At 43.2% G+C, this 25932-nt stretch overlaps 1 protein-coding gene across 3 annotated transcripts in view; it reads right to left on the bottom strand.

Annotated features, from left to right (window-relative positions):
* smpd5 (sphingomyelin phosphodiesterase 5) overlaps window positions 1–25307 on the bottom strand; it is a 69970-nt gene extending 44663 nt beyond the window's left edge. The window contains exons 1-3 of one of the 3 annotated variants that reach the window (XM_043690914.1): window positions 25115–25306; window positions 4191–4292; window positions 2996–4026 (exon numbers count right to left, since the gene is read on the bottom strand). In XM_043690914.1, the coding sequence (XP_043546849.1) occupies window positions 2996–4021 (1026 nt within the window). In that variant the 5' untranslated portion in view covers window positions 4022–4026; window positions 4191–4292; window positions 25115–25306. Of the gene's footprint in view, window positions 1–2995; window positions 4293–25086 lie in introns of all 3 variants that reach the window. The other 2 variants (XM_043690913.1, XM_043690912.1) reach the window with 2 other exon arrangements.
* Window positions 25308–25932: the final 625 nt, after the last annotated feature.

Below are 25932 nucleotides of genomic sequence, written 5' to 3'. Positions count from 1 at the left end.
AGTGTATAAGTCCTGCTAAGATTTGCTTTCCCAAAATGCAGCACCTCACATTTATCAGAATTAAACTCCATCTACCACTTCTTAGCCCATTGGCCCATCTGATCCAGATCCTGTTGTAATCGGAGGTAACCCTCTTCGCTGTCCACTACGTTTGAGCCAGTTCTGTATCCAAATGGCTAGTTCTCCCTGTATTCCATGAGATCTAACCTTGCTAATCAGTGTCCCATGGGGAACCTTGTCGAACGCCTTACCGAAGTCCATATAGCTCTGCCCTCATCAATCCTCTTTGTTACTTCTTCAAAAAAAGCAATCAAGTTTGTGAGGCATGATTTCCCAAGCACAAAGCCATGTTGACTGTCCCTAATCAGTCCTTGCCTTTCCAAGTACATGTACATCCTGTCCCTCAGGATTCCCTTCAACAACTTGCCCACCACGGAGGTCAGGCTCACTGGTGTATAGTTCCTTGGCTTGGCTTCTTAAACAGTGGCACCACGTTTGCCAACCTCCAGTCTTCTGGCACCTCACCTGTGACTATCGATGATACAAATATCTCAGCAAGAGGCCCAGCAATCACTTCTCTAGCTTCCCACTGAGTTCTCCGGTACACCTGATCAGGCATTGGGGATTTATCCACCTTTAACCGTTTCAAGACATCCAGCACTTCCTCCTGTGTAATCTGGACATTTTGCAAGATATCACCATCTATTTCCCTACAGTCTATATCTTCCATTTCCTTTCTCACAGTAAATACCGATGCAAAATATTTATTTAGTATCTCCCCCATTTTCTGTAGCTCCACACAAAGGCCGCCTTGCTGACCTTTGAGGGGCCCTATTCTCTCCCTAGTTACCCTTTTGTCCTTAATATATTTGTAAAAACCCTTTGGAGAAAAATCAGAGTTAATCTTACGTACCATTCCTCAGAATGAAGAGTCACTGGATCCGAAACATTAATTTTTCACTACAGATTCTGCCAGACCTGCTGAAATATTGCAGAATTTCTGTTTTTGTTTCTAATTTGCAGTATCTGTCGTTCTTTGTTTTCATTGTGTAGAATGAACACACTGGCTCAGGTTAACATGTGGATAAGGAAGCATTTTGTTTGTTTCAAGTCACTGAGTCGGAGACCTTATGGCAGAGGAAGCCATTTGGCTGAACAGTAACAACTCAAATTTGGGATGAATTCTAATTGCTTTGCCAGTTTCTTAATAACACTAAGCTGTATATTCCCATTGGGTGCCCATTCAATATTGATGTAAATTAAGTGATCAGAATCAGAATTGCTAAATCAGCATTGAGAAAAAGAATGAGGGTAAAGGACAAACGCAAATGAGAAAATGCTGGAAAATCTCAGGTCTGGCAGCATCTGTAAGGAGAGAAAAGAGCTGATGTTTCGAGTCAAACTGACCCTTTGTCAAAGCTCTTAAATAGCCTCTTATTTCACCTTCCCAAATCAATCACGTAATAGTTATGTATTGGATATCACTTATCATTCTGCAAGCCTAATCGTGCCCTCCTCTATTTTGGTAGGTATCTCTACCTTATGGGACATGACAGCTATCACATACAAGATTTTGACACCCCATCTCCAATGTTTATTTAATTGAACAGAGGATCAGAGAAACAAGATATCCACACCATTTAATTTCCTTCAGTTTTTTGGAAGAGCATACTAATTAGGGTACTGAAATGATTCTCAGTTTTTTTCCCCCTCGTTCAAAAGAATTTTCCAATGTTTTAGAAACCACTTTTGTATATGTCCAACACCGTATCAGGCAGATATTCCAAACCTTAATGACTTGTTGCATAAAAAAGGTTTTTACTCACCTTAGGAACTTTTCAGTGGGGTGCGGTACTCAGTCATTAAGTATATTCGAGATTGAGTTGAATTTTTGAACTTCACAAATTTAGCAAGACACAGGATTGGACAGAAAGCAAAAGTGATTTAAATTCCAGTTGTTGAACAATAGAACAGGCTTGAGTGGCCATATAATCTTCACCTGTTCCTACATCTTGTGCCTTCTCTAGGAATTTTGCTGATCACTTTAAAGCTAGGCTGTTTTGTTATGGACTCAAGTCATTGGAAAAGGTTTCTAAAGATTTTATCTACCTAAATTCTCCATGTTAAAAAGTATTAAAAGTACTCCAATAACAATTTTAGCTTCTCCATTTGACTTAAGATTAGAGATAGGCCATTTTGCCCATTAAGTCTGTTCTGCCATTCAATGACGTCTTGGCTGATCTAATTAAAAATTAGAAATACTTTTAACAACCCAGCCTCAACAGCCTTCTATAGTAAAGAATTCCACAGACTGACGACCAGAGAAGAACCTTCTCATTGGTTTTAAATGGATGATTCCTTACTCTAAGATCATGCCCTCTAGTCTTAGACTTGCCCACATCAAGGGGAAACAATGTCACAGCATCTACCCTGTCAAGACCCTAAGAATGTTTTTATACTTCAATAAGATTACCTCATTCTTCTGAACTCCAACTGTACAGACCCTACATATTCAACTTTCTCTAGAAGAAATATCAAAGCTTTTCATCTTGCTTTTTAGTTCAAATGAGTGTAAAAAAAGAGCATTTACAGCATGTATGAAGGCAAGATGAAAACTTTGACTTCTGGTCTCTTTTTAGCATCTGCCACTGGTTTGCCGATTTCACGGCTCAGATCCTCTTTTGTCTTACTCCAAAATCCTGCAGCCAACAACTGCCCCTCCCTCCCACCCATCTTTTATTCCATGGCCCAATTAATTCTTCAATCAGATCAAAACAAAAAGCTACATATGCATCAAGAAAGTTCAGGTAGGCAAGAGTGAAGTTGAGAATTCTTAAGGTTTGATGTTAACATCCAACTAAAGCAGCAAAATTAGTCAGTCAAATCATAGCTTGAACATTGAATAGAATGCCCTCATTTTTATGTACCAGACTCCCAGTGTAGCAATGTAGAAAACATGAATGTAAACAATTCTGGGAAATAAATCTTCCCTTACCTTAACACACAAGAGACCTTTAGCAGCAAGTCCATCTTCTCCTCGGATCCTGGGAAAACAATGAAACTTGGCATCTATGATGGGATAGCGGCTGGCAAGGAATATGCCACTGTTGAAGAATTTAAACTCACAACAGCCTTGGAAGCCATAAACACCCACATCATAAAGGATGTGTCCAAACGCTGGTTGGAGAAGCTGCTTCAGTTTGGCTGCTGCCCGTTTCTCAAACACTTCCAGAAGGCAGACAAAGGCTACATCAGCAGGAAAGACTGGAGATATTTCTGCAGGTAGGTCGTCTTTCCCGTTTTGCTTTTTCTGAGGTTTACCCTGGCACTTCAGAGACCTGGAAGACACAGCTTGCTGCTTGCTGGGCTGGTTGGCTTGCATCTCATCCATGGCACTTGACATGTTGCTTTCTTCCACCACTGTAAGATCCAAAGGATCCTTGTTGCTTTGACATTCATCCAAATATTCATGTACATTCTCTACTTCGCTATTCTCCTCCGAGCTATCAATGTGGTGTAGATTGTTCACAGCCAGAACAGACCCTTGTGTTCCATTTGCACTGTAGGATACTTGTCTAACAGCAGTTAAGGGGCTGCTCTGTAAGCTAGTTGGAGAGTCCTCGCAAACCTGAATCCTTGGCCGGTTGACAGAATCGCTGATATGGCCAGCAATCTGAACAGCTCTTCTTTGAGTCTGAGACAGATTGTTAAAGCGGGCCAAGCAGTTGGGCAGAAAACACAGGTTTGCCTCCACAAAGCTAAATCCTTTGCCGTCTCCATATCCCATCCACTCCTCCTGGGTGTATACCTTTGGAGTTTTCACATGGGAAAAACTGAAGGGTCTTCTCACCTGTTGTAGAGGTGCCCAGATGATGAACCCAACTAGTGCCAATGGTATAGAGATTACCAATAGAATCAGGTACATAAGGAATCTGAAGAAAACTTTCATTGGCCAAATATAGCACTCTTGCTCTTGTTTCTGTTGCTGCTCATAAGTTGTTGGTTTAAAAGAAGCTACCATGTGATCTAGGGACCAGAAACAGGGGAAAATCAAGGCCCAGGCTGCAGTGTGTAAGTCATGGACACAGGCATTGGGGAAAGGAGACTCACGTAGAACCATTTTTACATACAAATTTTGTATTTAACTTTCCGAAGCAGTTGATTGGTTCCAGACTGCAAAAACTATTTACCATTATATATTGTTGTGCATATGTTGCATTTTATCACATTTCAGGAGCTCTTGAATCAGAATGGTAGGTATAGCAGATGACTCTTCTTTGCCCGCTCGTTACCTATAATAAAACAAACACTATGTATCCTTTCTTAAAATAGAAATGATCTTGTCAACCTGTTTACAGAACAAGGAATGTTGCCCAATATTCCTCATGAAGGCCTTATGCCCGAAACATCAATTCGCCTACTCCTTGGGTGCTGTCTGACCTGCTGTGCTTTTCCAACACCACATTTCTTGACAACAAGGAATGTGGTGTTGGAAAAGCACAGGTCAGGCAGCATCCAAGGAATGTGCATGGTCAGAGGTGCAGTCTTTCAGATGAAATGTTCCATTGCAGCTCTGCCTTCTCAAGTAACCTAAAATACCACTTTTTGAAGTGAAGAGCTTCTTTGTATCAAGATGAATATTTATCATTCAATCAATATTCATACACACACACACGCATCATTCATCTTGTCAATTGGCTTTTAGTGGCAGTAGGAAAGATGATTGCTGGAGCATGTCCCAAGAGGAGGCTTACTGAAACTCCAGGCCAGGGCTAGGCATAAGGAGATAAGACTTTAATATCTGTACTTTCTCACTTTTCTTTTGGATAAGGACTCTGGACATTTTTCTTTTGGGTCTGCTTCTTTTATATTTTTTTAAATTCTGATTTTGTATTTTAAGATTGCGAGAACGGCAACGTTGTCTTTTCACTATATTTCTGCACTTAAGTACTCATGACAAGTCCTAACTTGTACAACCTTTAATAACCTTTAACTTTTGCAGAAGATGGTGTGTGTGAATTGCATCTCTTACGTGAAACCTTGGGAAAAGAACCTAACATATAGTGGCAATGGTGGGATTCCAACATACACGGTGCTTCTAGGAGGACTGAATAAGCAATTGAGTGTTGGTTGCGTGAGACTGACTGGCCCACAAGGTAAGGTCCACCTTGGCCTCTCTCTCAACTTAACACTCAGTCGACCCCTCGTCTCCTGGGACTCAGTGGTGACGGAATCCTTGAGTAACTCGCATACTTGCGCAAAAAGAGTTAAATTGGGGTTAGAGTCCAGAGGGTTAAAAAGGGGTTATGGTCCCAGTGAGAAGTAAAGTGAAAAAGGGGTTAAAGTCCTCTACAGACATGAGGTATGCAACTCCAAATAAAGTTAGAATTTAGTACTTGGAATTGTTGCCTTTGTCCCCCACACCTCCCCTTAAAAGTACTTTTAGGGCAATATGGTGTCACCAGGAAAAAGGGGAGAAAGTGTAGCCAGTCTGCTCAGAGTGCATTGACTGCTGGGAAGCTTTATCTGTGTTTTTGTTGTGGGAGCCAGTTTCTGAGCTGCGGACCCAACTCAACGAGCCTCTCTTCTGGGGGAAGGGGAATTGTTTGGACCGCAGTGCCATGTGGTCTGCTGCAAGGGCATTTTTTTTTGTGAGTGTGATTTTGCCAGAAAGGCACGGCTGGTCTTTTTTTCCTTTGCAGCTGCATTCGGTGGTGGGGTGGCATTCCTCTGTCGGGTTTCCACCGAGGTGAGGATGTTTTAGTGATCTTTTTGAGTGCACGCGCCAGGTGCTGTGGGGTTCGTGAAGCTTTGGGAATCTTGGACCAATGCTTGTGTTTTTTTTTCTGTGCTGTGGTGGTTGATTGGGAGTTTGTGGACGTGATTTATTTTTGTCCGCCTTTGGTGTGGATCTTTTGGAGCCACCTCCTCCAGCTTTTTGACTCTTCGATTTCCATTTCACGGATCATCACTGGGTGAACTGAGGGGGGTCTCAAATGTGCATGTTTTCTCCCTGTATTAAAATGAGAAGAATTCTGACCAGAGGTTCTTCAAAAAGAAAAGAGAAATGCTGAAATTAAGGTTGTACTAATACTTGGGTCGAGGGGTGAAGTTTCAATGTAAATTGTGCCATGCTGAGAGGGTTTGATATTTAAATATTTTGGTTTGTTAAAATACTGGTTTAGAAAATCCTTTTAAGTAACTGTTTTGCCTTGTTTGAATCAGGATTTCAATTCAGTGTGTTGTGTGGGCTATGTAATAGGGCAGATTTTGTTTTTACACTGAAAGGTTCTTTTAAAACGATCAAACTTGTAACCTCGAAACAGGCTGGGTGCCTGGAGTCCCTGATTGATTTCAAATTCTACACTCTTCTGGATCAGTGGTGCTGGAAGAGCACAGCAATTCAGGCAGCATCCGACCTCGGATGCTGCCTGAATTGCTTGCTCTTCCAGCACCACTGATCCAGAATCTGGTTTCCAGCATCTGCAGTCATTATTTTTACCTCAAATTCTACACTGCCTATTTTAAAAAAGGTAATTGTGTCAGTGGTTGTGCTTTAGCCAGATGAGAGTATTGTATTAAGATGTCTTTGCTTTTTTTTAAAAAAAATGCAGAGTTTTCACAAAAAGAGTGCATTTTAAGTTTGTTTTGTTAAGATTTTAAAGAATATCAGAACTTAACACTGAGCTGTTTAAATTCTGTCAATTATTACTAAGACCTCATTGGCCTCATATTGCAAATTAGAAGAATGTTATCTGCATCAAAGCTGTCACTGTAATTCTGAATGTCTTTTTAATATATTCTGCATTTATCTCCCACAAATATTTGAGATTTAAATCTGAACTGAAACTGCCTCTTCAATTGCTAAAGCACAAGAAACATTTTGTAGTTTTCTTGCTGTTCCAGATTTTTAAAATACTTTTCCTGACAGCTTTCACATTAGCAAAGTATTAATTTATTAAAGGAAAATAATTTTTGAATAACCTGAATGGAGTCCCCCAAGGGGTTTGATTTTAGGACCACTGAATGTTGTTCATAATTGTCTGAATTGTTTAGGCAGTACAATTTAGATGTTTATGGATTGTATAAAACTTGATAATGTCATAAATGGTGAACAGAGTAACAGACTTCAAGATGACTGAGAATGTTGAAATAGGCAGACACAATTTAGTGTTGTTAAATGTGTGACTGTCTTCATACTGATAACCACCTTGGCAAGGAAAGACAGAAAATGCCAACAGCTAATATCGTCTCTAGAGTTTCTCCATTCACAGGTAAAGCATGCCTTTGGACCAGTACCCACCCCTCTGGAACCTGATCCAACAGATTCAATCAGCTCCTCAGTCAAGAGCATGAAAAGTGAAGAAGCTAACAACAGTGAAGAGGAAGTTCATACACTTTTTGTCAGTGGCCTTCCTACAGATATTAAACCACGAGAACTTTACCTTGTCTTTCGATCATTTAAGTGATATGAAGGTTCACTGATCAAACTAACATCACAACAGCCAGTTGGCTTTGTTACATGTAACAGCAGAGTAGGAGCAGAAGCAGCAAAGAATGCTGTGTTCACCTGGCTGCTGCTGCTGCGGCATGCTCAGATGTGTTGGTATCCTCCATGTGAAGCACCTCCGGAAGGATGGAAGGCCCATCCGTTTTGTTAAGTATTTAACTGTCCTTATCAAAGAATTCCGATTTCTCCATCGAGTGGTGTACAAGGACAGATTGAATTTTGTTTTCAGGTTGGACTTTACTGGAGGGAGATTTTGGAGAACTGACTTGTTTCCACTTGACTTGGAGGGGGTGGAGTGGTCACTAAGCTCTGTGGATTTAAGAACTTTACTGGTGAACTTTGTTTTCCATGTGGGAAGATTCTGCAAATTCTATTTATTATATGGACTAGTAATTTTTGTTGTTATAATCATTGCATGCTGTGTGTCAATAACTTGCTTAAATACTAACTGTCAGAGTTTTATGAAAGCTGGTAGTGTCATCTAGGTGGCTATCCTGGAATGATAAAAGGGAGGAATGTAATATTAAAAGATTAAATTGTACTCTCTCTCTGGAATTAATGTAATATTAAAGGGTAAAAGTACACTGTCTTTGATGGGGACGACAGTCGTGCAGGAATGCAAATGACTCAGACTCCAATTGGATAGTCATTTGCTACTACTTCCCCAACTATTATCAAATTAAACCATCATTCAATCTCTTCCATTTAGAAATGCTTTCTAGCCATTCCCTGAAGCTAGGTATATCACACCTACATTGAGTAATTCTCCAAGACAGTCAGGAAATCATCTGCAAATCGATTGCCCCAGATGAGGGCATTTATATTATGTCAGATGATGATCTCATCCTACCATTCTACCGGAGGTTGTGCGTGCCTTGAGTGGCATGTGACTGTGGGGTGTGGCCAGAGTATCCATAAGCATTGCCAACTGACCTGCATAAAGGGGATTGTTCTGTTTGTTCATGGCCTTACTTTAACTCAATTTCACATGTCTGTGAAGAGGGTCAAAGGGGGCCACCTAGCTTGTACAACCTTTAATAAACTGTTTGCAGAAGTTGGTGTGTGTGAATTGCATCTCGTGTGTGAAACCTTGGGAATAGAACCTAACACTAGGAGGATTGTGTTTGCTGGGCTCCAAGCCACAACATTGGCAGGACAGAGCTAGAACTCATCCCATCCATGTTACTGTGAGTTTTAAAATGAAGTAAAAGAGCTATAGAACCTGAGAATTTTACTTACCTTCATTGTTGCTGCGAGACAATGCCGATAAAAGGAGGATGTTCGCCCGGGCCCGGAGCTGCAACTCAATCCACTGAGGCAGCAGGCTTGCTTACTCACCAGACCTTGGTTGAGAAGCTTGCCAAATCTCACAAGGTCTTTGGGAAGCAGATTGAAATAAAAAATGATGAAAAGCCTGCCCCTATCTATCTCTGCTATGCTGTAAGATCTGGGGGAAAAGGACTGATGAACTTGAGCCACTGGGGTGGAGGCAGAGGCTGACTCATCCAAGAGTCAGATTGATGCCCTGGAAACACAGGTCCGTGGTTTCCTGGATCTGGTGGATGACCTTAAACAGGAGGCAGAAGAAAGAACCTGCACATTGTTGGCATGCCGCAGTTACTTCAACTCCCCCTCCCACTCTGCCAAGCACACATAGGTCCTGGGCTTCCTCCATCACCACTCCCTAACCACCCGACGCCTAGAGGAAAAACGCCTCTTCTTCGGCCTCGGGACCCTCCAACCCATGGCATCAACGTGGATTTCACCAATTTCCTCATTTGTCCTCCCCCCACCTTATCCCGGATCCAACCTTCCAACTCGGCACCACCCACACGACCTGTCCATCTTCCTTCCCACCTATCCGCTTCACCCTCCCCTCTGACCTATCACCATTACCCACCTCCATCTACCTATTGCACACTCAGCCCCACCCACCTCTCATTTATCTCACCACCCCTTGGCTCATAGCCTCAATCCTGAAGGGCTTTTTGCCCAAAACATTGACTCTCGTGTTTCTCAGATGCTGCCTGACCTGCTTTGCTTTTCCAGCATCACACTGTCTACTCTAATTTCCAGCATCTGCAGTCCTCACTTTCACCTAAAGATTGAGCGCCCACAGAGTCACGGCACAAAGGTCATGATTCAGTTCCATTATAAAGACAAACAGCGAGTCTCTGGAAGCTTCCAGAGACCCAGGGAAGGATCAGGGGGCGTTGTGTGAGGGCTCCAAGATCATGTTTTTCTAAGACTTTTCAGAAAAGGAAGTCCTACGGCAGCATCAAGAAGATTCAGAGAGCTTGAGATCCTGTACTCTAAGATATTCAGTGGTGCTTTGGATTAATTATAATGGATCTGTTTCTTTTGACTCACCAGAGAAAGAGGAGCTTTGCGGACACGCTGACTTAAGCCAGACGATTGAAAAGGCACAGATAACAGTTGTTCGGGTTTGACCTTCTTTAGAGAGGACTTGGTGGAGTCTTCTTTTGTTGGTAATAAGCAATGTTAAATTATGCTGGAGATGGATAGAGTATTTACCTTTAATTTCTAAGTCATACCAAGTGATGGGTGACGTATTTACTTTTAACTTACCTGTGTATATTATTAATCTTGCTTTTTCCTAATACATTGCCGGTGTCTGTGGCGCGACTCTAGCTAGTAGGATAAAGAGGGTGGTGGGAATGGTTAGCAGGGTTTTGGAATGTTTAGGTGCCACCGTTGAATGGATTGGAGGGGGGGGGGGGGGTGGACGTAAATTCCTCCAATCAATGCCTTTGGTGCTTCTTTGTTTTTCTGTTTTGGTGTATATAACTTTTACAAGTTTTGTGGATTAGTTTATGTAGTTTGTGCTTATAGACCTTCTTGTACTGAAGCTCAGCAATTCATAATTAGAGTTCTCCCTCTCTGGAGGCTAAATGGTGCTATAGAAGGTTACAGCTCAGGATGTGTTCAAGTGGTGTACCCAGAACACTAAGGTAACATCCTAATAAATCTCCTCTGAACTCTCTCCAAAGCTTCCACATCCTTCCTGTGACATGATGACCAGAACTGCATGCAATACTCCAAGTGCGGCCACACCAGAGTTTTGTACAGCTGCAGCATGACCTCATGGCTCTGAAACTCAATCCTTCCACCAATAAAAGCTAACAGACAGTATGCCTTCTTAACAAGAGCTCTCCGCCCCCACCCCAATCTGTCCTATCACCCTCACCTTGACCTTTTTCCACCTATCACATTTCCGACGCCCCTCCCCCAAGTCCCTCCTCCCTATCTTTTATCTTAGCCTGCTGGACAAACTTTCCTCATTCCTGAAGAAGGGCTAATGCCCGAAACGTCGATTCTCCTGTTCCCTAGATGCTGCCTGACCTGCTGCGCTTCTCCAGCAACACATTTCCATCTCTGCCTTCTTAACAACCCTATCAACCTGGGTGGCAACTTTCATGAATACAGATCTCCCTGCTCATCTACACTACCAAGAATCTTACCATTAGCCAAGTACTCTCTATTCCTGTTGCTCCTTCCAAAGTGAATGACCTCACTTTTCCACATTAAACTCCATTGCCACCTCTCAGCCCAGCTCTGCAGTTTATCTATGTCCATCTGTAACCGGCAACATCCTTCCACACTGTCGACAACTCCACCAACGTTTGTGTCATTAGTAAAACTACTAACCCATCCTTCTACACCCTCATCCAGTTCATTTATAAAAATGACAAATAGCAGTGGCTAAAAACAGATCCTTGCGGCCCACGACTCATAACTGAACTCCAGGATGAACATTTCCCATCAACCACCACCCTGCATCTTCTTTCAGATAGCTAATTTAGGATCCAAACTGCTAATTCGCCCTCAATTCCATATTTTGTGCAATAGCCTACCGTGTGGAACTTTATCAAACACCTTACTAAAATCCATATACACCACATTAACCACTTTACCTTCATCCATCTGTTTGGTCACCATCTCAAAGAACTCAGTAAGGTTTGTGAGGCACAACCTACCCTTCATAAAACAGTGTTGACTTATTCCTTCTAGATGATTATAAATCCTATCTCTTACAGCCTTTTCCAACATTTTACCCACAACTGAAGTAAGGCTCACTGGTCTATAATTACCAGGGTTGTCAAGAAGGAGATCACATTAGCTATCCTTCAGTTTTCTGGCACTATTCCTGAAGACAATGACAAAGATCAAAGCCAAAGGCTCTGCAATCTCCTCCCTGGCTTCCCAGGGAATCCCATCCAGCCCAGGGAATATATCTATTTTCACACTTTCCAGAATTGCTAACACCTCCTCCTTGTTAACCTCAATCACATCTAGTTTAGTAGCCTGTATCTCAGTATTGTCCTTGACAACATTGTCTTTTTCCAGTGTGAACACTGACGAAAAATGTTTATTTAGCGCTTCCCCTATCTCCTCGGACTCCCCTCAACTTCCCACTACTATTCTTAATTGAATAAAAGTAAGATTAGGGCCATTCTTTTATTCCTGATATAGCTATAGAAAGCCTTAGGGTTTTCCTTGACCCTATCCAATGACTTCTCATGACCCTTCCTGGCTCTCTCTTTTAGATCTTTCCTGGCTAACCTGTAACTCTCAAGCACCCTAACTGAGCCTTCACTTATCTGAAAGTGAGCATTCTTTTTCCTCTTGACAAGAGATTCAACTCCTTTTGTAAACCACGGCTTCCCCACTTGACCGCTTCCTTCCTGCCCGATAGGCACACACTTATCGAGAATACGCAGTAGCAGTTCCTTGAATAAGCTCCACATTTCAACTGTACCCATCCCCTGCAGTTTCCTTCCCCATCCTATGTATCCTAAATCTTGGCTAATCTCATCATAAATGCCTTTCCCCAGCAATAACTCTTGCCCTGCAGTGTATACCTATCCCTTTCCATCATTAAAGTAAACATAACGAAATTGTGGTCACTATCACCAAAGTGGTCACCTATCTCCAAAGCTAGCAGTTGGTCCGGTTCATTACCCAGAACCAAATCCAATGTGGCCTCACCCCTTGTTGGTTTGTCTACATATTGTGTCAGGCAGCTCTCCTGAACACATTGGACAAAAACTGACCCATCTAAGGTACTCAAACAATAGTATTTCCAGTCAATATTTGGAAAAATAAAGATTCCCCATAACAACTACCCTGTTTTTCAAGCTCCTTTCTAGAATCACTTTTGCTATCGTTTCCTCTACATCTCTGGAACTATTCAGAGGCCTATAGAAAACTCCCCAACAGGATGATATCTCCTTTCCTATTTCTAACCTCAGTCCATATTACCTCAGTAGACAAGTCCTCAAACGTCCTTTCTGCCACAGTAATACTGTCCTTGACTAACAATGCTACACCTCCCTCTCTTTTACCATCTTCTGTTCTTACTGAAACATTTAAATCCAGGAATCTGTAACAATCATTCCCATCCCTGCCCTATCCAGGTCTTCACAATGGCCACAATATCGAAATCCCAGGTACCAACCCAAGTTGCAAGTTCACCCACCTTATTTCGGATGCACCTGGTGTTGAAGTAGACACAATTCAAACCACCTTCCTGCTTGCAGTGAACTCTTGCGACCTAGAAACCTCATTTCTGACGTCACTGTTCTTAACATCCTGGACACTGGAACTACAATTTAGGCTCCCATCCTCCTGCTGAATTAATTTCAACCCGCCCAAAGAACATTAGCAAATCTACCCCCCGCCAGGATATTGGTATCCCTCTAGTTTGGGTGAGGACCATCCCATTTGTAGAGGTCCTACCTACCCCAGAATGAGCCCCCATTATCCAGGTATCTGAAGCCCTCCCTCCTGCACCATCCCTGTAGCCTCTTTTTCCCTAGTCCTTGCCTCGCTAGCACATGGCACAAGTAATGCACCAGAGATAACAACTCTTTTTGAGCATTAAGTTTCCACCCTAGCTCTCCGAACTTCTGCCTTAAATCCCCGTCCCTTTTCCTAAATATGTCATTGGTGCCTATGTGACCACAACTGGGGACTGCCCCTCCCTCCCCCTCAAGGATCCCAAAACCTCAAACATCAGATGCCTTTGGCATCTGGGAGGCAACACACCAACCATGAGTCTCTCTCACTCCCACAGAACCTCTGACCCCTAACTATGGACTCCCCAATGACTAATGCTCTTCTTCTCTTGCCCCTTCCCTTCTGAGCAACAAGGACAGACTCTGTGCCAGAGACCTGAACTCCATGGCTTACTCCTGGTAAGTCGTCACACCCAACAGTATCCAAAATGGTATACTTGTTATTGAGAGGACGGCCACAGGGGATCCCTGCACTGTCTGCCTGTTCCCTTTCCATCCCGATTGTAACTCATCTGCCTTTTTCTTGTACTTGACTACCTTCCTGTAACTCCTCTCAATAGACCCCTCTACCTCTCGAATGATCCAAAGTTCATCCAGCTCCAGTTCCTAACATGGTTTGAGGAATCAGAGTTGGATACACTTCCCACAAAGGAAGTCAGCAGGGACCCTTACCTCCCACATTGTGCAGGAGGAACATTAAACTGTCCTAACCTCCATTCTATTCTAAATGGGTGGTATGTGACTTCCCACTGAGTTTTATAAGGAGCTTATGTATACTGTCAGGACCGATGATGATTCACAAAGTCGTGACCTCTTCCTGCCATCTTCGAGAGGCAAACATCTCTCTTATCCTTAAAAAAGGAAAGACCCCAGAGGACTGTGCTTCCTATAGGCCCATCTCATTCCTGAATGTTGATATCAAAATCCTATTTAAAGAGTCTTGCACTAAGACTAGAACCTGTGCTGCCCTCCATCATTGAGGACCAGAGGGTTTTTATAAAAGGCTGCAGATCATCGAATAATGTCAGGTGGTTACTTAATATGATCAAAGTGAGATGTTAAAGGGTTAACTTGTTCTGCTGACATGTAAGAAATGTATGTCATGGTGGGGGGGGGGAAGTTGGGGATTTATGTCTTGCAGTCAGGATGTGTCAATATAATTACACTCTCACACTGTTTGAAGAAATAACCAAACAAACACTATTTCTGGAAATAATTGAATTACTTTATTTTTGGATAGCATGCGACTATGGGGAAGTGGCAGCGGGTTGTGTCTTATGTGCATGACTGACTGTTGATGTCATACCCTGTTTAAAAGGGAGATCTGTTTCCTTGTTCAGGAGCCTCACTTGACGTGCTCGGCAAGCATCGTGAAGGGTGTTAAATGATCCTCCAAAGCTTGTACTTGCTTAATAAATTTGGCTGTTCACAGAATTTGGTGCATTGCTGTTGCATCAAGTGTGTAAGAATCTTAAGAAAAAGAACCTAACAAGTTTGTCAACAATGATTGGCACAGGGATTAGTGATCTCTTTAGATGCAGGGAAGGCATTTGACTGGGTTGACTGGCCATATCTTCTTTTACACTTTAAAGTGGTTTGGCTTGGTCAAGGTCTTTAGCAGATGGATAAATGTTTTGTATAGTGACAGTCTTGCCTCTGTCCTCACCAATGGTGTGCGGTCAAGCAATTTCAGTATTTTTAGGAGCAGTTGACAGGGCTGTCCCTTATCACTGTTGCTTTTCACATTGATGATTGCACTGCTGGAAGAGGCAATACGTAGGGATCCCAGTATATCTGCTCCAGAAATGGGGACAAGTCACACAACATCACATGCAGATGATGTTCTTGTCTTATCAAACCTAACAGTTCTGGTGCGTCATCTGATACAATGCATTAATTCGTTTGGCAGCTTTTCTGGTTACAAAATCATCTTTGTGAAATCAGAGGCCATGCCCTTGGGAGGTCTCCCGAAAATGCCTGGTCCTGAGGATGAATCTCTATTTCCCTTTAGATGGTCACAGGAGGGATTTCTCTACTTAGGTATATTTATTACTCCTGTCTTTGATCAGCTATTTAAAAATAAATTTTACCCATTTATTCAACAGAATCAAACAAGACCAAAGATGGGAGGTGCTTCCAGACTCTTGGTTAGGTTGGATAGTCCTTGTTAAAATGAACATTCTCCCCCATCTGCTGTATCCTATGCGAATGCTTTCTCTGTTTTTTACTAAGCAAACATTTAGAAGACTGAATGGTTGGTTCAGTTCCCTAATCTGGTATCACAAGCGACATCTTATTAAACTGCACCTACCCCAGAGACTGGGAGGAATGGACCTCCCAGATATGAAAAACTATTAATTAAGCTCATTGCTATCTTATGTGAATGACTGGGCCCAGGGTGACCCTCACTCACTGTAGTTGGACATTGAAGCATTTCAGGTGAGATGTACCCTTACTAGCTTGCTGTTCTTGGACAAAATGAGGACAGTTAAGGAATATTTCCATAGCTTAATTGTTATTAATCCTATTAAAGCGTGGAAGGCATTACGTCAGAATGGGGGCAATACTGCTAAAACCTTTTTTTTAAAATACACCCACAGTTAGTATGTAGGTTTTCGGCTGGGGATGATGGACTCTGGGTTTAAACTATGGGCAGCTAGAGGCGTGTCTTCCCTGGGTGACTTAAGGGGGCTATACTGATTTTTGTTTATTGAAAAAGATTTTTATTTCTGATAAAGTTATAAAATTACAATAAAAATAGTATAACAATCCTATATTGTAACAATAATAAATTAACTACTACTCTACAAAACAAATCAAAGAAAAAAATCTACCCAAACTACAATTCAATAAATAATTAAAACAGAATAAATTAATTTAAAGTTAAATTAAATTACACGACTCAGCACATCCCCATTGGGAGCATCTGTTAGCCTACCCGTATTTATTCAGGATTCTTCCTCGCTGGCTACGAGGCCCGCCAGACCCAGTCCTCGTGGCTATACAAAGGACCTAATCAATATAGCCGACAAGTCTGCATCTATATAGTTCAGAAAGGGCCGCCACTCTTATAAAAAAGTTCCGTTTTCTGATGCACCACACTTGTAAGGAAGTTTAGCAGGATATGTTCCATAACTAACCTGCGCCATTCCGACAGGCCAAGGGGATTTTCCGAGATCCAGCTCATCAGAATATTCTTCCTTGTACAATACGTAAGAATATTAAAGTTTCTTCCCATGCTCATCTAAAGAAGGCAGATTCAGCAGGCCCAAGATAACGAATCTACCTTAACTTCGGTTCCCAAGATCCCTTCTAAAACATTTGCTATAGCACCCCAATATCTACTCTGACAGTAAACCAACAGAAAAGGAGACTTTCCCCCTTGTCCACAGGGGGCTGTCATGCTACCCACTAACACCTCTAAAATGTTAAAAGTTTAATTTGTTCTGCTGACATGTAAGAAATTGGACGTTCTTGGGATGTATTTTTCTGTCTTGGAGGCAAGACGTGACAATCTAATTATATTCTGCAAATGCTGTTTCAAGGAATAACCTAAATCCCACACTGTTTTAAAGAATAACCTAATCATAAGATATAGGAGTGGGAGTAAGGCCATTCGGCCCATCAATTCCACTCTGCCATTATTCATGGCCGACGGGCATTTCAACTCCACTTACCCGCACTCTCCCTGTAGACGTTAATTCCTTGCGAGATCAAGACTTTATCAATCTTTGCCTTGAAGACATTTAATGTCCCAGCCTCCACTGTGCTCTATGGCAACAAATTCCACAGGCCCACCATTCTGGCTGAAGAAATGTCGCATGTCCGTTTCAAAATGACCCTCTCTAATTCGAAGGCTGTGCCCACTGGTCCTAGTCTCCCTGTCTAACAGTAACAACTTCCCAGCATCCACCCTTTCTCAGCCTTGCATTACCTTGTAAGTTTCTATTAGATCTCCCCTCAACCTTCTAAATTCTAATGAATACAATCCCAGGATCCGTCCATCGTATGTTAGGCAATGATTAATCACAGTCTACATTAATCACACACTGTCTTAAGGAATAATCTAATCTCTCACTTTTTGGGTTGCAAATGACTATGGGAGGTGGCGCGGGAGTGGCTAGGGGTTGGCCTGTGGGCATTACTGACTGATGTAAAATCGTGCCTAAAGGAATAACTGGTCTCTTTGTTCAGAGAGTCTCACTTGACATGCTCCACAAGCATTGTGAAGTGTGTTAAGTAATCCTCCAAAAGCTGGTACTTGCTGAAATAAATTGTGGCTGTTCACAGAAGTTAGCACATTGCATTTGCATCAAGGATATAAGAATCTAACATTTGGTGGCAGCAGTGAGATTTCAACATATACAGACCTTCTAGACAGACTGAGTAAGTGATCACGTGCGTGATGGTAACGCGAGACAGATGGTCCCACTTGGTAAGATTTACCTTGATCTTACTCACTAACTTATCACTCAGTTGACCCCTCGTCCTCTAGGACTCTGTAGTGACAGGAAATCTCGGAGGTAACCTTTGCACTTCTACGCTGAGTTTGTCCCAGGGAGATTAGAGTACCCCTGGAATTTGGGGTTTAAGAGTCCTCTAATAGCGGGATTTGAGGCCCCAGAACATAGTACATAAGATAAATCATAATTACTTGTCTGTCTCAGTAATCTATCTAAGACAGAGTGATTGAGAAGGGAAATCCCCCATGTGAAAGTCAGGACACTGAAGTGCATATGGAGACTGAAAACACTGGACTAGTATATAGAGATAAGTTTGGAAGTCGAGACTTAAAAATGGGATAGACATTGGACAAGTCAGGTGTTGGAATCTCTTTGCATTGGTTATGCCAGGATGACTCCCAAAATGAGGAATGGTTCAGGCGTCGGTCAGGATGTTTAAATAAAAAAAATTGAGAAATGCAATTTGCCACTCAGAGCAACTTGAGATATAGATAAATGTTGAAAAGCAGAGGTGGCAATTTGGAAACGTAATATGGGGACTAAATGGAAAACTTTAATATCCACGTGGAGAAAGACTGCTGAGGAAATAACAAACAAATCTAAACAGGCCAGCTAGGAGAATAACGGACATTAAAGAGGGATTAGAGTGTGTGATCATGACAGAAATCCTAAGCCTTGGGTGGTGCTGAAGAGTCAGTGTGAAGATTAATGACATGAGTAGAGAAAAACAAAATAGGAAAAATTGAGAAAGGAGAGACAAAATAAGGAATCAGGGTTGAAATGCCAAGCCAGACTATCAGGTGGGAATAAAATGGAGGTTCCTCCTAACATAGGTAAAAACAATGACTGCAGATGCTGGAAACCAGATTCTGGCTTAGTGGTGAGCCTGAAGGATGGAGAGATGGCTCTCTGCCTGTATTCCTGATGAAGGGCTCTTCCAGCACCACTAATCCAGTTCCTCCTAACTGGTCTGGTCTGCCAATAATGCTTCAAAATAATGACATCGATAACCAGCTATGGTCACAAAAGGGATTTCTGACCTCCTCAGGGAGGCCTATTCAGAACTGACAACATATTCAAAACCTCCTCCCTATGCAATTGGCCATAATCAAAACGTGCTCCGCGAGTCATGGACAATATGGACATCAGCACTGGCAATGCCAGAGCTGATCGAGCTGTCAAACACGAGACGGATACCTCTGTGTCCTCTGTGAACTGGCAGGCGCTAAATTGATCATCTGCCTCGAAAACAACAGGCATGCCAGGTAGTCACTGTGCACCATTTTAGAGGGGGATGCCCTGACTCAGATAATCAAATTTGGATGACGCATGGGTGTTCGCACTATGCATCAAAAGGCCTGTGGATCACTCCAGTTGGCCAAGTGTGTGCACCTGATGCTTTGTAATACTTATTTACTGTCTTCATACTTAAACCCATCTTGACGAAGGAGGAAAGAGAGAGGAAATGCAAAGAAAGTTTCAGCAGCTAACATTGTCTCTAAAGTTTCTCCATTCGCAGGTAAAGCATGCCTTTGGACCACTGCCTGCCCCTCCATAATGTGATCCAAGTTCCACTCCACTTACCCAGCATCCTGGAAATGTTATCCACTGCACACTCAGTGCCAAGTCACATTCCTGGGAACCTTGCTCAGCACTTCCAATAGACAACTGACCCCAGAACATATTGCACCCATTCTGGCAACCCCCCACCCCCCCCTCCTCTCCCAGCCTGCCCGGAGTTGGGGGACAACAGATTTAATCAGCTCCCAGTCATAAGCACGAAAAGTGACGAACCTAACAACAATGAAGAGGAGGTCTGTATGTTTTTTGTCAGTGGCCTCCCTATGGATATTAAACCATGTGGGCTTTATCTTCTCTTTTGATCATTTAAGGGATATCAAGGTTCACTGATCAAGCTAACATCAAAACTGCCAGTTGGCTTTGTTACATTTGACTGCAGAGCCGGAGCAGAAACAGCAAAGAATGCATTAAACGGCATTCGATGTGATCCTGAAAATCCTCAGACTGTCTGGTTGGAATTTGCAAAAGGTGAACATGAGGATGGCCAAGCGCAAACTGATGGCAACACCCAACCCACAAACATAAACCCTGCCTTGGGAGCAGACTTCATTGCATGGGACCCCTGTGACCTTGCAGGAACAGGACTGATCTGTGCATCTCTAAAGGCCTGGGCTCCCTATACGCTATATACATCAGAACTGACCCCTGCCAGATTGGATTTTGTTTTCAGGTTGGACTTTGAGATTTTGGATAACTGGCTCGTTTCCACTCAACTAGGAGGGGGTGGTGAAGTGGTCACTAAGGACTGTGGATTTAAAGAACTTTACTGGTGAACACTTTTTTTCCCCCCCACATAGGATCCCAGGATCCTATCTACTGCATGGACTAGTAATCCTTGTTATAATCATCGTATGTTGTGCGTCACTAACTTGCTTAAATACTGGCTGTCAAATTATTATGAATAAGCTGGTAGTGCATTTTAGTTGGTTATCATGGAATAAAAGGAGGTAATGAGATGTTAACGGCTTAATTTGTTCTGCTGACATGTACGAAATTGGATGTCCTGGGGGGTCTGTCTTGCAGGCAGGATGTGACAATCTAATCATACTTTAAATGCTGCTACTGGAAATAATCCAATCACTTTACATGGTCTTTGGGTTGCATGGGAGTGGCTGGGGGTTGTCTTGTGGGCATTACTGTGATGTAAAATCTTGTATAATGGAAGGACTGGTCCCTTTCTTCAGAGAGCCTCGCATGACATGCGCCGCAAGCATTGCAAAGAGTGTTAAGTGATCCTCCAAAAGCTGGTACTTGCTGAAATAAATAGTTGCTGTTCAGAAGGTAGCGTACTGTAGTTGCATCAAGCATGTAAGAATCTCAAGAAAAAAAACACCTAACACCGCCATGGCTCCTTCTAGGTGAAGCTGCGCCCCCAAACCCATGCAAAACAAAAGGTAAAGAATATATATAAACAAGGAAATTAGAAGTGGGCATTCAACCCATCCTACCCATACAATCAACCCCAGTTATTACTGGTTAAAAAAAAACACCCCAAACCAAGAGAAAAAAAAAGGTGAATAATAAAAATAAGAGGGGAAAGAAGAAAACACCATATTTTAAAAAGAGACAAAACCTGCTAAACAAAGTAAACAGAGAAAACAATGGAAATATTATTGTCCATACTACTTGAACCAGCTAGTCTATTTTAAAGTGTTCAGGGAATCCTTTGCCTTTTCTGATGAATCAAATCTATGCAAGGACCCTCTGTAGCTGAAACGCAACACTGCCGGGTACGTTACAGAGTACTGAAAATTCAAGTCTCTCAGCCTCTTCTTTATTTCAAAGGTCTTCCTCTTGCAAACCACAGCTGCAGAAAAGTCCTGAAAGAACATAATTTTTGATTTCTCGTAGATCGTGCCTGTGGGTCCTACCCGAGCTTTATGTAAGCTTTCAGTACCATTTGCTTGTCGCTATAATACTGGAATTAAACTAGGACCAGCTGGTCTGATCCACGCCTGTGCACAGCAACCCGGTGAGCTTGCTCGACTCGCACCTGGCCCGCCTTGGCTTCCACTCCCAAGAACTATGGGCGCCATTGCTCAATGAAGCTGACTGGCTGATGCACTTGCTCGCGTTCCGGCAGTCGAATAACACAGACATTCTTCCCTTGACCTTGATTGGAGGTCATTAACCTGTTCCACTAAGGCCCACGCCTCTTTCTCCAGGGCCTGAATCTGTACTACCAAGGATTCTGCTGTGGTTTCAGATGCTACGGCCTGCTGGTCAACCTCCTCCATGCACTGCCTGAGATGCTGGATCTCCTGCTCATGCTTTTGCAGCATGGCCGAGATCGGTTCCAGCCTAGTCCGGGTCTCCTCCATTGTTGATTCGATCTTCTCTCGGAGTTTAACAGACTCCGAAGCCAGTCTCTGCTGAGTAGGGTAGTTCACAGGAGCTTCTGCAGAGCTCGGCGCTGCGGCTGTGGGCAACTCTGTTTCTGCAGGGGTGTGCTCTGTGTGTTGCAATCCATGCAGCCCTGATCGCTAAAAAATAATACAGAGATTCTGGGGACTTTAAATTGCCAATTTTTACAAAAACAGCTCATATGGGGAGGGTAAAAGCACCACTTTGCCTGGGTTGTGGTGCAGAACCCAGCAAGGCAGATCGCTGCCACCTTGGATTCCCCCGTACAGATGTCTTTTGACCAGTTATCTCAGAAATAAAAGTGTTGCCCAGTAGGGACCTCTTTCATTTTCTTTCAAATTAGAAATTTCATACAAAAAAAGAGACCACACTTCTAACTGATTCTTATAGAAAACACAGAAGAGGATGCAGAGTGCTGAGAATACACTTTCTATCAGCAACGTCTCTCACCCATTGGGAGAGGGTCCCTCAGATGAGTCCGAATGGCTCCAAGATATGGGAGAGGGAGCTGGACATTGAGATTTCTTTTGGAGGTATTGGGGAAAGTCTGGAAGATGAAAGGAGGATCTCAATTTGCAACAGGACCCATGCCTTGCAACTGGAAATTCTCCATAGGGTCCACTTGGCTCCAGACCGCCTTTCAAAATTTAAAGCAGGAGTATCTCCAATGAGTCCTAAATGCAAAATGAGTATGGGTACACTCACTCGTTGTCTCTAGTCCTGCAACAGGCATACTGAAGTGCCGTGGTAGACAAAATAGAGATGGTCTTGGCGTCAGAGGTAGAAATGGACCTGTTATCTCTTCTTCTTGGCCTTGTTAACCCACTTCCATTTGCCACGCACAAAAAGAAAAGCTTTTCAGTACCCTCATTCTGTGGGGTGTCTGAAAATCCCACATGGCTGTAAAAGGTAGTCATGGAACACATACCTTTGGATTTTCTTACAAGCATGGCGCACCACTTTAATAAGACGCGGTGGCCCATCGTGGTCTACTTGGGTAGAAATTTGTCTGCTGTACTAAGAGGAGCCTTTATATAGCCATGGAGAAAGTGAGGACTGCAGATGCTGGAGATCAGAGCTGAAAAATGTGTTGCTGGAAAAGCGCAGCAGGTCAGGCAGCATCCAAGGAGCAGGAGAATCGACGTTTCGGGCATAAGCCCTTCTTTAGGAATGAATTCTTCAGGATTCCTGAAGAAGGGCTTATGCCTGAAACGTCAATTTTCCAGCTCCTTGGATGCTGCCTGACCTGCTGCGCTTTTCCAGCAACACATTTTTCAGCTTTATATAGCCATGACGATTCTGTTTAATAAATTCAGCATCCAGACAGGAGGAACTACTAACGCATGAATTAGGTATAAATTTATGTTCTCTATGGTCGAGGACTATTACTTTGCATTGTTGAGCTGTATTGTTATTACTGTCATTACTATTATTATTAGTTGGTTGTCAGTTATTAGTTATTTATGTAATTAGTGGGTTTCTTTGTATTGTTTCAAACTATTTTGTTTATTAATTTCTTGGATATTACAACAAATATTTTTTACAATAAAAAGAAACAGACAATGCTCACAGCAAACTGGCCAGCCTTCAGGACAACATTGTACAAACTTGTCATGGCAACCACTGCAAGACGTGTCAGGGTGTCAACACATCCTCCGCCGCATCTGCTCCAGTACCGTACAACCCAGATTGGGTTCAAAGACCGCAATATTCCCCCAGACGTAATCGACGATGCCCTCCACCGCATCTCCCCTCTGTATTGGGGAGACAGGCCGCCTACTTGCCGAACGTTTCGGAGAACACCTCTGGGACACCCGGACCAACCAACCCAACCACCCCATGGCTCAACACTTCAACTCCCCCTCCCACTCCACCAAGGACATGCAGGTCCTTGGACTCCTCCATCGCCAGACCATAGCAACACGACGGTTGGAGGAAGAGCACCTCATCTTCCGCCTAGGAACCCTCCAACCACAAGGGATAAACTCAGATTTCTCCAGTTTCCTCATTTCCCCTCCCCCCACCTTGTCTCAGTCAAATCCCTCAAACTCAGCACCGCCTTCCTAACCTGCAATCATCTTCCTGACCTCTCCGCCCCCACCCCGCTTTTCCAGCAACACATTTTCAGCTCTGACAGTCCTCTAGGGCCAACTTTGGGATATGCTACAACTCAATGGCCGAGCAGAGGCGGATAGCCCATCTAAACACATGAGGACGGCCTCAACCCATGAGGATGGATTCATGTTGCAATCCAGGTGATCCCACTACACTACACTAACAAACACACTTACACAATCACACACTGACACAGAACCTCTATCATACACTTACACACACACTCAGGCGCGCGCACACACACACACACGCTCCTTACCACCACCACCCCCTTCCAAAATAACCTGTTGGACTATAACCTGGTGTTGTGAGATTTTTAACTTTGTCCACCCCAGTCCAACACCGGCACCCTGATTTTTCAGTACAAGCTTACATTTGCAGATCTCACAATTCCAGCCCACTCTCCCTTCTTTTAGTCAGGTCTAGTCACCCAGAGAGTAAAGACTATACTGTAATAAAGATTATGCAACTGAGTCACCTTCCTTCAGTAAGCCCAATCAGCCATCCTTCGTCTAAACTTCAATCTGTAAGGACAGTACTCAGAGTCCAGAGGCCTTAAGCAGGTCTCTTATTCTTGATACTCTTTGCTGTGTCTAAGAAACGCACAGGTACATGACAATCTCTGAATTTAGTAAAGAACTAAAAAATAACAATTTTTTAAAAAACACATATATTCCAGAAAACTAATGGTTGAGAAGCTTAAATCAGTAAAGAAATATATGGGCTTGGCCAAGTTTATTTATCGATTGCCCTCATCACTTTAACTTAAACAGGTATATGAATAGGAAGGGTTTGGAGGGATATGGGCTGGGTGCTGGCAGGTGGGACTAGATTGGTTTGGGATATCTGATCGGCATGGACGGGTTGGACCGAAAGGTCTGTTTCCGTGCTGTACATCTCTGACTGTATGACTCATTCCCCATGTAAACCGATTTCCTTCCATCCTGAAATGGACAATTAAAGACCTTTCTTTTAAAAAAAAAGGGGGGCAGGCACATCCCATCAAAGACTTGACAAGTCGAGAAGCACAACGGCAAGATTCGCTCAGGCGTTAAAGCGACAAATTACGACCGAATTTAATAATATAATCCACATCATTTGATTTATCACATCAGGCAGAAAAGAGTAAAACAGATACAGTACACCACTCGGAGTCACGGATGGAAAGCACAGGACTGAAAGGTTGAGCACGCCCATAGGAACCGGTGTGAAGGGGAGAGCCAACATTGCTCACTTGATTAGACTGAGGGGCAGGACCTCACCTGCAGCGGCGTATCCATCGCAGGACGAGAGCGGTGGTCTCCACAGCGTAGAAACACACAAGCGGCTCCTATCCTCTTCACCTGGAAGCGACACGGCCGGACGAGAGGAAACTCCTGGAATTTCCCCTCCTCCGCCTCAATCAACGAGACATCACCTGCCCTCCGCGCAAGCGTACTCCCATCCACACAACACCACCTGCCGGCCCACCTGACATCATCGCGTACGAACGTAGTCCCGCCCCCCGCCAGGTGCGGTCCCGAAAGGGTGGAGTGACCGTTGGGATTTGCGCGCGCTAATCCAAGCAGCTCGAGGCAAAATTTGTATTTTTTTTTGCCCGGGTGTGGGTCACCCAGTGCTTTTACGAAGATCTGCTTCCGTATTTATATTTCTTACGTTTATCACTTCCATTTTGTGTTTTTGTTTCGGCTTCTTTAGAGAACGGAGATACAAAATATTTTCAAAAAAGTAGTCAGGGAAAGGATTGTCAGTTCTCCGTGGACAACTAAGTTTTGCTTTCTTATTCTCGAGTGGAAGAATTGTTTAAAAAGGTTGGCATTTCTGCTTGATGCCTCGCCGCCCTGTAAAACAGAACAATATATCCAACTACGTCATGTAGCTGAGTGTCAACCGCCTTGATGTGGGATTAGTTTCAAATATAGACGTATTCCTGATGAAGGGCTTTTGTCCGAAACGTCGATTTCACTGCTCCTCGGATGCTGCCTGAACTGCTGTGCTCTTCCAGCACCACTAATCCAGAATCTGGTTTCCAGCATCTGCAGTCATTGTCTTTACCTTCAGATATAGACGTGGCAGCTAA

The sequence above is a fragment of the Chiloscyllium plagiosum genome, chromosome 5, assembly GCF_004010195.1.
Source record: "Chiloscyllium plagiosum isolate BGI_BamShark_2017 chromosome 5, ASM401019v2, whole genome shotgun sequence".
Taxonomy (NCBI): Eukaryota; Metazoa; Chordata; class Chondrichthyes; order Orectolobiformes; family Hemiscylliidae; genus Chiloscyllium; species Chiloscyllium plagiosum.
Note: the sequence above shows the minus strand (reverse complement) of the source record. Positions and strands in the feature narration are given on the sequence as shown.